This window comes from Trichosurus vulpecula, chromosome 5 (genome assembly GCF_011100635.1).
Source record: "Trichosurus vulpecula isolate mTriVul1 chromosome 5, mTriVul1.pri, whole genome shotgun sequence".
Taxonomy (NCBI): Eukaryota; Metazoa; Chordata; class Mammalia; order Diprotodontia; family Phalangeridae; genus Trichosurus; species Trichosurus vulpecula.
Window position 1 is genome coordinate 155,687,964 of NC_050577.1, and position 14,947 is coordinate 155,702,910.

Here is a 14,947-nt window from a genome sequence, read left to right on the forward strand (position 1 = left end):
ATTTCCTCCCTCTTAGTTTTCTCAAAAAGCTGGTGATTTCCAGTTATACCTATGGTTTGTATATGCAATAAGTAATTGTAAATCTGTAAAGTGGCAAATCATAAACAACTTAGTTCAGGCTTTGGGGTGAACAAAAGAACAAGAACATTTTCAATGAAATTATATAAATTACTCCATAAAATTGTAGTCTTTATGTGGCAAACCTTATTAAGACCTATTGGAATAGGCATGATATTATAACATAATCGATGGATTTCACCTCAGCTCAGAATGAACTTTGTTAAGCTAATATTGTGTAAGTGGCACTGATTAATTTAAGCAAATGAATCAAAACAAACAACAAAATTTATGCAAAACAGTTCTCTGATTTCCATCATGTTAGTTTTAGAAAACATTATGCCTTTGCCAGTTTGGGTTAAAAAAATACCCGACATTATGCAAAGCTATTTGATGCTGCCATCTGGCATCCTTTGTAAATAATAGCAACTTCGTAAATAATTAGTTTTGCATCTGGAACTTGCAAATTTGTATGTTGCAAATAGGCCATTACACTATGGGATATTGTGAAAATCTCCAAGTAGTTGGCTCTCTGTACTATTGTCTGTATCTATTTTGCTCCAAAACAAAGAAAAGTTTAAATAAAGCTATTTCTATTAAAAATAAATCTACTGCCCAGAATTTGGCAAAAGGCTGGAACATTCATGATACTAGAATAAGGAATAATTTTAAAAGAAAATACTCCTTCAAAATTCTGAAAAACAAACAAAAAAGGATGACGAATGTTGGTTTTGTTATGATTAATGCTCATGTTATTAACAAGATACTTTTCATGTCACGCAGGATCAGAAAAAGCTATTATTATTTTTAAAAAATATAATTAATTTTTAGTTTTCAACATTCACTTCCATAAGATTTTGAGTTTTAAATTTTCTCCCCCTTTGCCTCCTCCCCCCCCAGATGGCATGCAATCTGATATAGGCTCTACTTGTACATTCATATTAGACATATTTTCACATTAGTCATTAAAGCATTATTGTTAGTAGCTGCAACTACAGATATAAATTCGTTCAGTGATCTTCTGATGAACATTATTAACCAAGGCATAAGTTAGGGGTAAATGGTTATCAAATATGTTTTGCCACTGTCATGAAAGTTGAAATGGAGGGGTGTTTCTTAATAGGTAGATGATCAGATTTTCCATATGCACCTACTTTCAGATAACATCGTACTCACTGCCTCAAGCCTGAGAATATTGTAGTATTCCTCAGTGAGACCAAGTCACTGAAAAAAGTAATAGTCTAGCAAACCAAATAAGGGGGAAGGGGGAAGGAGGGGCAAAGAACGCCAACTGATCAGATTATGAAATATTTTGGCAATATAGACTGCAGATAGATAATGCTCTGGGCCCCATACTGAATGAAAAGAAGTGAGTGGGCTGAAATGCTTTTGAGAAATTGTGCAGTGCTTTTAATGGTTCCATCTTTCTCCCTATCATGAAACATATCTTGTTACTGTCATTCTAGTGTTGATGCTAGATGACAGTAAATTATGAAATTAGGGAATCAAAATTGTAATTCATCTAAAGGGAGTTAAAAGAATATAAATCTCTAACTGTAAGATACCTCAGAGTTTATCTAATATACTTCTCTCATTTTTCAGTAAAGCATATAGGTGAAAGTAAAAAAAAAATGTTCCAGGGAAGGTACTTGGATTCATGTAAAATGGTCTTAAAAATTATCTTCCTTAATGAGACAATAGTTTAGACAAGTAAGCAACAGCACCATGTATTAGATAAAATCACATACCTGATTTAAATGACTTTTTAAGCTAGAAATTATGATAGCTTAATTAACATTGACAAAGTGAACTGCATCTTTAAGGAAGAGAGGAATTCTGAGATGCAGTAAAAGGAGGGAGAGCATTCTAGGCCCAGACAATACCTAGTGCAAAGTTATGGAGAAAGGGGATGGAGTATCCTGTGTCAGGAAAAGAGAGAAGGTCAGTTTACTTGAATTATAGAGTGTGGGAAGGAGGGTAATGTTCAGTGAGGCTGGAAAGATAGGTTGGGGCCAGGTTCTGTAGAGCCTTAAAAGCTAAACATAGTAGCTTGTATGGTATCCCAGAGAGAACAGGGAACTAATGGAATTTATTTGAGTAAGAGTCATGTGGTTAAATCTGCCCTTAAGGAAAATTATTTTAGCAGAAGTGTGTAGGATGGATTGAAGAGGGAAAGACCTGAGGGAGGAGACAAAATAGAATGATGTCGAAATAATCTATGCAAGAAGTAATGATACTGAACTTAAATGGCAGCTGAATGAGAGTAGAGAAGGGGTGAGATGCAAGACATCTTGTGAATGTAGAAACAGCAAGATTTGTCAACTCGTTGGATGTGTGGAGAGAGACATAGAGAGGATCTAAGGATATTGCCACGATTTACGAACAAGAATGGTGTTGTTTAAAAGAAATAGGGGGCAGAAACTCAATTCCTTAGGTGATCTTAAAAACAATCTCATAGCAGCTATGCTAAAATGCAAGCAGTATCCCTAGAAAACCTTATAAGTATGAAAAATCATACAACTCATATTCACCAAGAGAGTCTGATTTTTTTAGAGTATACTTTTAGCAGAACTTTTCAAATAAATTATACTCCAAGAGATCATGAAATATAAATTTTTGGTTCAGAGATCATGGGCATTATTAAAAAGAATGGAAATTGTATTTCACAAACAGCCACAAAGAAATTTACATTTTCACAGTACGATATGTAATATTCTATAGATAACTAAACATATTTTTTCCAATTTATTACTACCTAGTAGTAGGGTAAAAAGGCTTTCTCTATGTTGAGGTATTTTCTCAAATTTTAAGGACCAAACCATCTGCCACTCCCTCTAACTTTCTTAAGGCATTTATTTTGTCTGGATCAATTCTTTGCCTTTTCCACATTCTGTCTTGTATCATAATCATTCGTATATGTGTCATATCTACTTTTTTATGCTATAAGCTCATTGAGGTCAGGAACTAAGTATTCTTTTTTTCACTTGGTATTCCCAGAAGGTAGCTCAACAACTTGCTCATTCTAGGTATTTAACCAATGTTTGTTGAATTCAATTCAATTCATAATTTTTCCTCTTCCCATACCAAGAAGCACCAAATCAAGGCAATGCTGTCTCAGAATGCATCAGTCAAATAAGTAATTTGGGAAGGAATAGCAGAACCTGGGCTAGACATGATTCAGAATGAAATTTTCAAGATAAGGGAAAGAGGAGTATTATTAGTCACTCCATTATTTTCTCTCTGTGTCCAATACTCCAAGCAAATATTCTATGTCCCCCGTAAGATCACAAAGCAGGCAGAAGTAAATGAAGATTTTGATAATGTTCCTGGTTGCATTGAGGCAATACAACGGAATTAGTACTAGACTTGAAATAAGGTGAAATTTAGGCTCCTGGCACTTAAAAACTGTGTGATCCTGGGCAAGGCCCTTAGCCTATAGGAATAGTAGTTTTTTTCCTCTCTAAAATGGGAGCAATGATGCCATGTGTCTACATAACGTGGCTATCATGAGGACCAAATTAAATAGTACAGCTATTATTACTGGTGGACTCTCATATCTAGATTTTTGTTTTGTTTTGTTTTTTTGCTATCAAGCTCATTTCTATGTGTCTTTGAGTGAGTGTCAGAAGGGTAAGAAGTCATTTCTTTTCCATTTCCTCCACTATTTGGTCCAGAAATTTCTTCTCAAACTTACTGCGATTAGTCTTTGGCAGTCAATCAGGACCTTAACATTAGGCCACTTGGGGGCATAATCCATTTAAGCTTGTCTAGGGCTAGTTCCCATTACCCACTTTCCCAATTGCATTTTCATGTGTCATAACTATTTCTGGAGTTCCATTTGTTCCATTTGTTCCATTCCTCATATAGACCTACTCTTATGGAAGTTATCATAATAAACAATGGATAGTATTATAATTTATAATTATAATTTAAACTTTCTTTAATAACCTTGCATTAATGTGTTTGTATATGAAATTTTATTAAAATTATTTTAACATTTGAAAGCATTAATTTATAAATTGGATATAGTGATAAATAGATTAAAATATGTGATTTTAATCAATTAGTATTTATTAAGCACTTACCAAGTGCTGGGATCTATATGTTTTTCTACAAACACTTTGAGGTCAGAGGACATTTCATCTATCTATATAAGATGCTCAACATAAATATTTGTTCAATAAATGACTGAATCTACTAATTGCTGTTAAACTAGAAATCTGTTAATTTATTTACTTATAATTATCTAGCTCTTGAATTAGAGGTGAAGGGAATTTTATTTTACTTTTAATATGGATTCATGGTATCTAGGGAAGGATAAAACCATAAAAATTCTAATTGGCATTACTATAATATCTAACAATGATTTTAAATTATATTTTTGGCACTTGAACTATTTGAAAACGTATTTAAATTCACTTTCTTAAGCTGCAGATCTTATTTTTTTTTTGCATAGGAGTCTCACATTCTTACTCTCATTCTTCATCCCCCTTCAGGAGTCTAGACTCCAGGTTACAAAGTCTATTTTGGAAATATCTGAAATTTTGGATCTGGGATGAGTTTTCACTATTCCCTGAAGGGTGGTATGAGAGAGAGACTCTGTCTCTCTGTTGGTGTACTACAAGGGATTCTGGAAAATATTTTATCCCCTTCAGGGATATATATCAGATAGAGAGAGGCTGCTTGGGCAAAAGGGTAAGAAGAATTTTGTAACTTTCCTTGCCTAATTCCAAAGGGAATTTGAGGGCAAAACCATGAGCTAGTGTATCTTTGTGGTTCACCTTGGTTTTGTATATCCTCTAAAGGTACTGACCTATAAATGCTTCACATCTAACAGTTGGACACTGAAATATCCTATGACTATGAAGGTACTTCTCTGCATAACCCCACCTGATAAGGGGAAACATACACTCTGACACTTGCATGCATGTTCATATACTTCTGAATATTTATAATTATATTTAGAGAAATTGTTGCCCAAGGAATAGTTTAGAAATTTTAAATTGATGGTAGGATGCATATTTCACATTTATCTGAGAGGCAGGGACGTTGGAAAGGGCATGGAATTCTGAAATAGAGGATCTGGATTCTAATTCCAGCTCTGCCAGTTACTGTCTATGTGATCTTGGGTGAGTCACTGAACCTCTTTGGGAATTCATTTCCTCGCCTGTAAAATGAGAGGGTTGGATCCAATGACTTGTGGTGTTTTTTGTGACTCTAATTCAATGAGTCTATACTATTTATCATGTCTTCCATTAAAATATTACTTCAGTGTCTCATCCTGGCATGTAGTTGAAAGTAGGTTCTTAAAGGCAATGCTGTTGGACCTCAACTTGAGGCAGGACCTATTGTATTGAAACACTTAGGGTACAGTATAAGCGGTAGTCTACTGTCCAAGGGGCATTAGCTAAGCATGGAGAAGTCCATCACCAACAGTTGACAAAACATCTTTCCAAAGCACCTCTCAATGTCAATTGACACAGATGGATTGTGACTTATTTCAATAAAGGTAATCTTCAAACTGATAAAAATCACAGATGCTTAAGGTAATGAAGGATTGATCACATATGATGTTTTTTTTTCATTCTTATAAAATAGCTCGAATCATGACTATTTTCTAAATAACTAGAACAAAATCTTTAAATCAATCAGGTAAAATGATTCTAAAAATCTGGGGGTCTTCCTTTACTTTATAATTCTGGCAACTTCAGCTTTATAAAATGTAAAAACAGGATAAAACCCCCTCATATTTACAGAAAAAGAGAACCAGAATACCATTGATGAGGGCCCTGTGATCCTATTGCAAATCAATACCTGAGAGGATATATGAATTAGTATAGAATAAAGTAAGCAGAATCCAGGAAAACAATATACTCAGTGAGCACAATAATGTATATTGAAAGAACAAAAGGATGAGCATAATAATGTATGTTGAAAAAAACGAACAGTAATGTATATTGAAAGAAAGAAGACAAGGAGGGAAGGGAGGGAGGGAAGGAGAGAGAGAGACAGAGAGAGATAGAGAGACAGAGAGAGAAAGAGACAAAGACAGAGAGAGACAGAGAAAGAGAGAGACACAAAGACACAGAAACAAAGAGAGACAGAGACAGAGAGAGAACGTTGCATAATTATAATGAGTAAGGTTGGTCCCAAAGAAAAAGTGAGGAAATGTACTTCCCTTCCTTCTTTGCGGAGGTGGGATGCTACATTGGGAATACTGAATAGACCATCAGACTTAATTGATATATGAACATATGATATATGAACAGCTTTATTTTCATTATTGTTGTTTTTGTTATTCTATATCACAAAGAATAACTTGCTGGGTAGGGGAGGGACCAGCTTCTATATGAAATTCAAAGCAGGATAGGCAAAAAGAGGGGCCTTATGCAAAACATACAGGTGCAGTGAAGCTCATCAAAATAACCTTTGGATAAACAATAAGTAAGTTGTTAGTAGATATAACTTCAAGCAAACAAGAAAGGAAATACATCAATTCTTTCAAATTCAGCAATTACCTACTGCCCCCAAATCTACATTTAGAACAACTTTTGCATTTAACATTAAGTATATTGTTCAAATATATCTTTGTTCATGATATACTATAGGTCGAATTTTAATCACATGGCATTAGAGATTTAATAGAAAGTATAGGGTGCTATCAAAAATAAAAATTTCTTGTTTAACATTTACTAGCAAGCTATCTTTTGCTGAAGAAAGTGATTTTATACTACTGTATGCAGTCTATAAAAGCAATAAAACAGGTACCTGTCTGCAAGATAATTCTTTGATTATGAGAGAAACTTTTTGATGGCTCTTTGAAGGCAAACATGCAGATGGTGTTCGATATTGCTGAATGGTACATGTCCTTTGAAGGTATGTCTACATATCTCAGTGTCTGTTATAGGTGAAGTGTTAGGATATTCTATATTTAAATACTTAGATAATCACAAGCTACTGAGGATAATGTCAATAAAACAAAATTTATTAAGAGCATATTATGTGCCAGGTACTACTCTAAGAAGAATTGGAGATACAAAAAAAAACCCAAGACAAAACAAAGTAAAAAAGTCCCTTCCTTCAAGGAGTTCACATATTTATTGAGTACACAATATATATAAATAACAAAGTATGCGAATACACATATACATATGTACTTAAATGCACATGTATACACAAGCAAGAGTAAATGGAAGAAATATAATCTCAGAGGAAAACCACTATTGCCTATGGGTCCCAGGCAAGGCTTCCTGTTGAAGGGGAGACTCTAAAAAAGCCAAGGAAACTACAAGGTGGTGTGGAGGAGAGAGGATTCCAGGCATGGGAGGCCAACAGTGAAAAGGCACAGGGATTAGAGGTGGAGTAACATAACACATGCAAGGAACAGAAAGGAGACCGTGCACTCATCACTGAGTGCAAAGAGGCAGGTAGAATGCAGGAAGAGCAGATACAAAAGAATGAGCCAGGATATGAAGATTTCTAAATATCTGGGACTTTATGTAGACATGATGCAGGGGAAAATACACTCCTGCAAAGTTAATATGATTTGGACCTACGAGTAGAAGGAAGGGATAAAATAATGTGTTTCGACATAAGTAAGTCTGACCATCAATTCCTCATGATGCAATCAGAAACTTGAGGGAAGGGGTCTAGATCATACTGCTAACAGTGCTAATTAACTCTCTATGATTCAGCAAAATCATGACGGGGGCAAGTTGAACAGATCCCCACAGGGAGGAGGTGTACTGTAAACATGTCTTACATTTAAATGATGTATTTAATCATAATAAAGAGAGAAGACATCTTACATTGAATGCTTATACCAAATCATGTGGAACAGTTAGACTATGAAGAATTAGAACCCAATTAAAAATGAACAGTCCAAGAATGTAAGGTATATGGTTATAAACATTCAGTTCAACTTAATTAAGTGATATAAATCAGTTGCACAAGTATGCCTTTGGTAGAACAAGATCGTCAAGAAGGACAAAACCATCCGGAGTAATACTGTTGTCCTACCTCCACCCTCTTCTCACCACCTTAGCCTACCTCTGCTCTCCAAAAACACACAAAAAAACACAGATGGGCAATGTAGAATAGGAATCATAAAACTTGTACATATGAGAGAAAGATAATTCTCTATCAATACTGGACATCACTTAAGAACTTTTTTAGAATACTTTGCTGGTTTGTTCTTAGCTACAGAAGCATAAGAAAAAGAACCCAGACTGGTTCCTAAGGAGAGCAATATAACACAATCCATTGTGTTAGGGTGAATAGCCACTATGAATAAAGAATTAAGGAACAGGATTAATTTAGTTCAGTAGGCAGGAGTTATATCCGATTTAGTTTTGTTTGTTCCTTAGCACCAAACATATTACTTTGCACACAGCAAGCACTTGGACTGTTTGATTTTTAGAAAGGAGAATATTGAGCGGGTATTTTCTAACATATACATAGCAACATAGGATCGTAGATTTAGAGCTATGCAGGACTTTAAATGCAATTGAGTCCATCCCTATGATTTTGTAGATGAGAAAACTGATGCCCAGAGAGGTTAATAATTTGCTGAGCTAGTAAGTGTCTGAAGCTGCATTCAAACTCAGATCTTTCTGAATCAAAGTCCTGTGCTGTATTCAGAGAGAGAGAGAGAGAGGGAGGGAGGGGAGGGAGGGAGAGAGAGAGGGAGGGAGGGAGGGGAGGGAGGGAGAGAGAGAGAGAGAGAGAGAAAGGAGAGAGAGAGAGAGAGAGAGAGAGAAGAGAGAGAGAGGAGAGAAGAGAGATAGAGAGAGAGAGAGAAAGGGCAGAGGGGTTCCAGGAGAGAGATTATTCAGCTCTGTAGACTTTTCATTTATCCACTTTCTATAGAATTGGCTTTTGTCCTGATATATTCGTTCGGTAAGATTTTCACAGGTGAGAAGAAGTCATAACTATAAAGGAGTAATAGGGATTTAGCTTTTAGAAATAATTATAAATATGGATTTTATGTATATTGTGGCTTGTTCGTAGTGAAAGAAGCACACGAGAAAGGAAAAACACATTTGTTAAGCGCCTACTGTGTGCCAAGCACTATACTAAGTCATTTTCAATAGTATTTAACGTGATAGTGAGAACAACCCTGGAAAGTAGGTATTATTATTACCCACATTTTATAGTTGTGGAAATTGAGGCAGGCAGAGCTACCTCTAAAATACCCTGGGGAGCATTAGAAGGGTGAGATCTCTGGTCTTCTAGTCTACTCTGAAGTGGCTAACATTTGTGTGTGTGTGTGTGCGTGTGTGTGTGTGTGCATCAGTGTCTGTGTGTTGTTTTTAATTGTTTTTTTCTTAGGTTTTTCTAGAGTACTCTGTCTGGAGCTCACCTTTTCTCCTACCAGATCCTATCTGGCATTATGCTTATGTATGGATCTGTCATTAGTATCTCCACTCAAACTGAATGCAAAGTCCTTGAGGGAAGAAGGGTCTGAGTCATTTTGTTTTTGTATCCCTAGAGCACTTAGCACAATTCATCACAATTTCTTTTCTTTGTCCAGACTTGTAATTTTACCACTGTAGTGAGTTGAGGAAAGTTCCTTACCAGTGTAGATCAGCACCAGTTCTATATCTCCCTTAGAGCTGACCTAGGATAATCTAGTTTGTTCTTTGCCCAGTAGGGTAAATGGCTCTCCCAGAGACATATAGTCAGTTGGTAATGAAAGGGCAACCTGAACACAGGGTTTCCTTATGCTTAGCATGGCATTCTCTCCACCAGTCCAGGCAGGCCTCTTAATAAATATTGCAACCTTGTGCAATGTAGGCTCTTAATAAAGGAATGAATACAAGCTAGTGTTGTGGTCACATTCACAATCAAAGAATTCACATTGAGAGAAACAGAAAATGTTTTCTTTGACTTTACGAATCTCAATTTCAGTGGATCCCAGGGTAAGTTTAAAGTAACCTCATTAGTCAGGGATAAAACAGCACACAATTATATGTACACAAACACTAATGTATACTGACATATATATATATATATATATATATACACATATATATGTAATATGCTCTATTGTGTGTGAGTATACATTTGTGTATGTGTATATATAATATATATTTTATATTATATATATATACACACACATACTCACATTCATACACACATACATATAGCATTTTTAGTGTGAAACATATCAATTCTTAAATGAGAAATTCAGTTCTGTTTCCTAAAATCTCACCAAGTAGTACTATTTGCCTCCTTTCTCTTTCCTCCTCCTTTACTCCCCTTCTTTTAATACATGTCTTGGGAAGGGATGAATTAACTCCACTTCTTACATCATTAATACCAAGCATTGGTCACTTATAACCATTGAAGTGAAAAGTTCAAGATTCAGGGAAAAAGTTACACAGTATATAGCTTATACAAGCATTACTTTCTTATTTGTCCTTTCTTTCAAGGCCTGGGTAATAAATGAACAATAAAAATGAATTTATTATTCTGCAAGCTAATTAACACAGAAGAACTATGAAGAGATGACTTTAAAATGCATTCATTTCCATGCTTCTTGGCTAGTTCTCTGCAAAGATTTCTGTTCAAACTTCCATTAAATTACACACTCTATTTATAACATTTAAAGACATATTTTAAATATAACAAAACTGAATTTGAGAAATGTATTATTACTTATAGAACATCGTAGATTGAAATGATCAAATAAGATAACTTACATACACTGCTTTGCTAACCTAAAGTGCAATATAAAAATAAAGTGCTATATAAATGCTATTATTATTATTATCATTGTTAGAGAGTATAGTTAAGTAACTATATTTTCCCTATGAAATTCCGTTTTCATTAAGGAAGTGCATAGTCCCATTAAATGTTTGTTTTTATGTCTATTAAGTGTGTTGAATAATATCCTGGAAAAGGTCAACATTTGAATTATAGAACATTATAAACACACACACAATACATCACAATGCAATCCTTTGATTTTCAATTTCTAAAATCTGACCAATAGAGAATGAAGTGAATGGGGGAAAATTTTCAAAGTGAAAATTGTGACAGTGTGTTGCTCAGTGGATAGATACTTTTAACTTTGGCTGTGTTTATTGTTGGTCTCTTGATATTTGTTCAAAATTTAAAAATTAAATATGCCTTCTAAAGACCCTAAATGGACATGGGAAGAACATTTAAATGATTCTAACATTATTATTTTAGCTTTCTAGATAATTTAGAGTGCATTTTAATAATGTCCAATAAATAAAATAATAGAAAATATGATTTTTCATACTTCACAAAGAATGTGTGATGTACATTTGAGGATATGCCTTAATATTTTTATATAAAACTTCCCAAAATTTCTACCTTTGAAACTAAGTTTAAAACATGGAAATTAATCTTAATATGAATTAAGAGAAATATTACCCAATAGGAGAAGCTTTACAGTTCGGGCATCTCGCTCTGCATCTTCCTGAAGTTTTTTTTCAAGTTCCTTTGATCTTTTGGCTGATTCCTTACTCTCAGAACTTATTCCGCTCCCCATGTTGAATTGTTGGATAACCAATTTATTCTTTAAAAATAAAATATTACAACTAGGAGCACAGCTGTAGGCCAAATATACAGTGAGAAGAGCGCTATGTAGAAGACCCAAACCGTCGCTCCAATCATCTATCTATAGATTCTGTTTTGACTAAGGAATTGTTTTCCAGTCTGTCACCTGATCCAGGGAATCTGAAGGGGAAATTCATTAGGCTTTCAAATTACATGGCACCTTAGTGACCCTCTGGGGAATATGTCTTTGAGGGTAAGGGTTGATGGGGAGAGGACTAATTATATCCACTAAAAGAAAGAATGAAAAATCAGGATAGGAACACAACTTTAAAAGTGAGTTTCAAATGTGAAAGAGTTTCAGAGATAGAAAAGTGTTTCCTGTTTAAGTGGTTCACTTCTTTATTTCTTTCCATAGTGAAATGAAAACTATAAAGTATAGTGAATTTGAAGTCGGAAGAACTGGGTTTGAATCCAGTTCTGCCACTTGGTATTTGGGTGACCTTAGGCAAGTCAATCAACTTCCCTAGGCTTCAGTTTTGTCATTTGTAAAATGAAGGGATTGGACTAGGTGATTTCTTAGTTCCTTTTCAGCTCTTATCCTGTGACTCTAGAAAGAGAAGTGGGAAAGTATTTGTGATTTATCCTATGAAAATAATTATATTTGTACAGAGATATTTTTCTTGAAAATTATAGTATTCATGTACATTTCAGCTCTTATCCTATGACTCTAGAAAGAGAAGTAGTAAAGTGACAGTGATTTATCCTATGAAAATAATTATATTGTTACACAGATTTTTTTGAAGATTATAGCATTCATGTACATTTCGATTTCATAAACACATCATGACAGTTTATTATAGTTTCTAATTCCTGAAAGATGCTATTATTTTTTTCTTTTAAATTCCTCAGACTTCACTTCATCTATCACTTCACATATAGGGAAAATAGGAGTACAATTTGTATATTTTATGTGGTTCTGAATTCCTACAAATAGAGTATTCACCAGTTGGGGCTACTAAATTCTTGATTTTTGTGTTTAAAAGATCCATCTATACCAGTTGAGTCTATCACTGCTTCTGAGAATGTCAACTCATTAACATTCATTGAATGTTGATTGTTTCTGGAACATGGTACTCACTTTGGGGAGTACATTAATTCTAACAGGCATTAATGCACCAATTGCTACATTAGATGAGATGATTCCTTAATTGGAGCCAAATGGTGTGGGAAATATAATAGATTTGGAATAATTCTTTCTCGCAGGTAAAACACTATGTAGTCATGCATGTCTTTCCCAGGCTTCCCATATTATACTATATTGAATTAAATAGACATTGAAAATTTAGATCACATGGACTTAATCTTTAAAACAGAGGAAATTTTCCTAAAAATAAGGTGATGCTTATTTAACCTAAAGTTTGCCTCCCCATGCACACAAAATTGGATGATTTGGAATACACATACATATATGTATGTATACACAAAGTATATATGTATGTAAGTATATATGTTCCATATATTTAAATATGTACAAATGTATATATATACATATATATGTATATATATATATATAAAAGCATACATAAATACTTAATTGGCATAGCACTTGAAAGTTTGTAAAGCACTTTACAGACATTATCTCATGGGATTGTCACACAAGTCTGTGACATGCTTGCTGTAGATATTATTACCCCCTCATTTTACAGATGATAAACCTCATTGACAGAGAGTTTTTGACTTGCTGTTGCAATACTAGTAAATTTCTGAGGAAGTATTTGAACTATCATTGTCTAGACTTCTACCTGGGACTTTATTGTGCCATGCTTCACATGGATTTTATATATGTATGTGGATATGTAAGTATATATACATAACTATTCAGATGCATGTATACATATATATATATATATACCTACATGTACATAATACATATATAACAATGCACACATATATACTCATATTTATAATATATGTTTATTCATTTCCACATCATTAAAATACCATGACATTTCTCTTGATTGACAAGAACAAAAATATTTTGGGTAATGGTCATTATACCCTTAGCCTAATCATTTTATTTGAAAAGAATAAACAAAACAGGAAAGTGTATTTAACTTATCACCACATTTTCTTGCAATATGAATATGCAAAAACCCACCTGTTCAAACAGAGCACCTGATTTCAGAAAGAACTGTGTAAGCAGACAGACAAACAAACGTAGTGAATTCTGATAACCCAGATTACATAAGAAAAATGAACACATTGAAAGAGTTTCTTTAATGCCCAAATCAAAACCCTCAAGTAAAAAGGAAAAAAGAAGGAATATGCCAAGAAAAGAGGAAGTATATTGTTTTACTTGGATTTAGGAATAAGATGGCTAAAAATTGGTGAATACCTGGAGTTGAAGAAAAGAGTGCAAATCTTTCTTGGGGGCTCTATCCTAATTCAGTAGTGGTGAACTGGAAAAATACAACATGGTTATCTATGTACAAGGAATAATAGAGTATATAGTATAAAAGAGCAGGCCCTACCTAGGGAAGGCTGGTTCCCATTACCCATGTCCATTAGTCCAATAGCCAATACTTCTCCTTAGCTTTAAAATGGATTATCCCCCTTTACTCCATTGCTTCCCTTCACTGAAATGTACTATAAGTGTGAGCTCAGGATATAATTTTCTAATGAAGCTCAATCCCCAGCTCTTACTCCATGGTAATGGAGCAGAGAATCCATTTGCAGGATCAACAAAACAACAACAATAAGCATTTATATAGTTCTTTAAGGTTTGCACAACATGTTGTATCTATTATCTTACTTGATCTTCACAATAACCTTGTAAAATAGGTACTATTACTGTACCCACTTTACAAATAAGGACTCTGAGAGTGACTGCCAGCCTCTCTGAGAGGAATAAAAAGGATGTGACTTGCTAAGGGTCACACAATAAGTGTCTAAGGCAGGATTTGAACTCGGGTCTTCCTGACTCCATGTCCAGCACCTAACTACTACAACGTAGATAATTAGCCCCTCAGTTGTCTTTGCTACCAGTTGTTTTGTATAGACACAGAATTTATTTGACTATCTTCACTCATTTGACTGGTCAATCAACCTTAAAAAATCAACTACACTGTTAATTTGACTGGAAGACAACATTGTACAGTGCATACAGTAATTGACTTGGAATCAGAAGTTTAAGGTACAAATCTTGCCTCTCATACTAACTTTGTAATTCTAGGCAAGTCATTTAAATTCTCTTAATCTCACTTTTCTCATCTTTAAAATGGGGAACAATTATAAAATGGTCATATATGATGGGACTAACTTCCCACTAAAGACTGTGGGGCCTTTCCACATAACTTAATGC

At 34.3% G+C, this 14,947-nt stretch overlaps 1 protein-coding gene across 1 annotated transcript in view; it reads right to left on the reverse strand.

The window, feature by feature from the left end:
• GNAT3 (G protein subunit alpha transducin 3) overlaps window positions 1-11,578 on the reverse strand; it is a 76,770-nt gene extending 65,192 nt beyond the window's left edge. The window contains exon 1 of the mRNA XM_036761010.1: window positions 11,461-11,578. Within this exon, the coding sequence (XP_036616905.1) occupies window positions 11,461-11,578 (118 nt within the window). The remainder of the gene's footprint in view (window positions 1-11,460) is intronic.
• Between the last annotated feature and the right edge of the window lie 3,369 nt (window positions 11,579-14,947).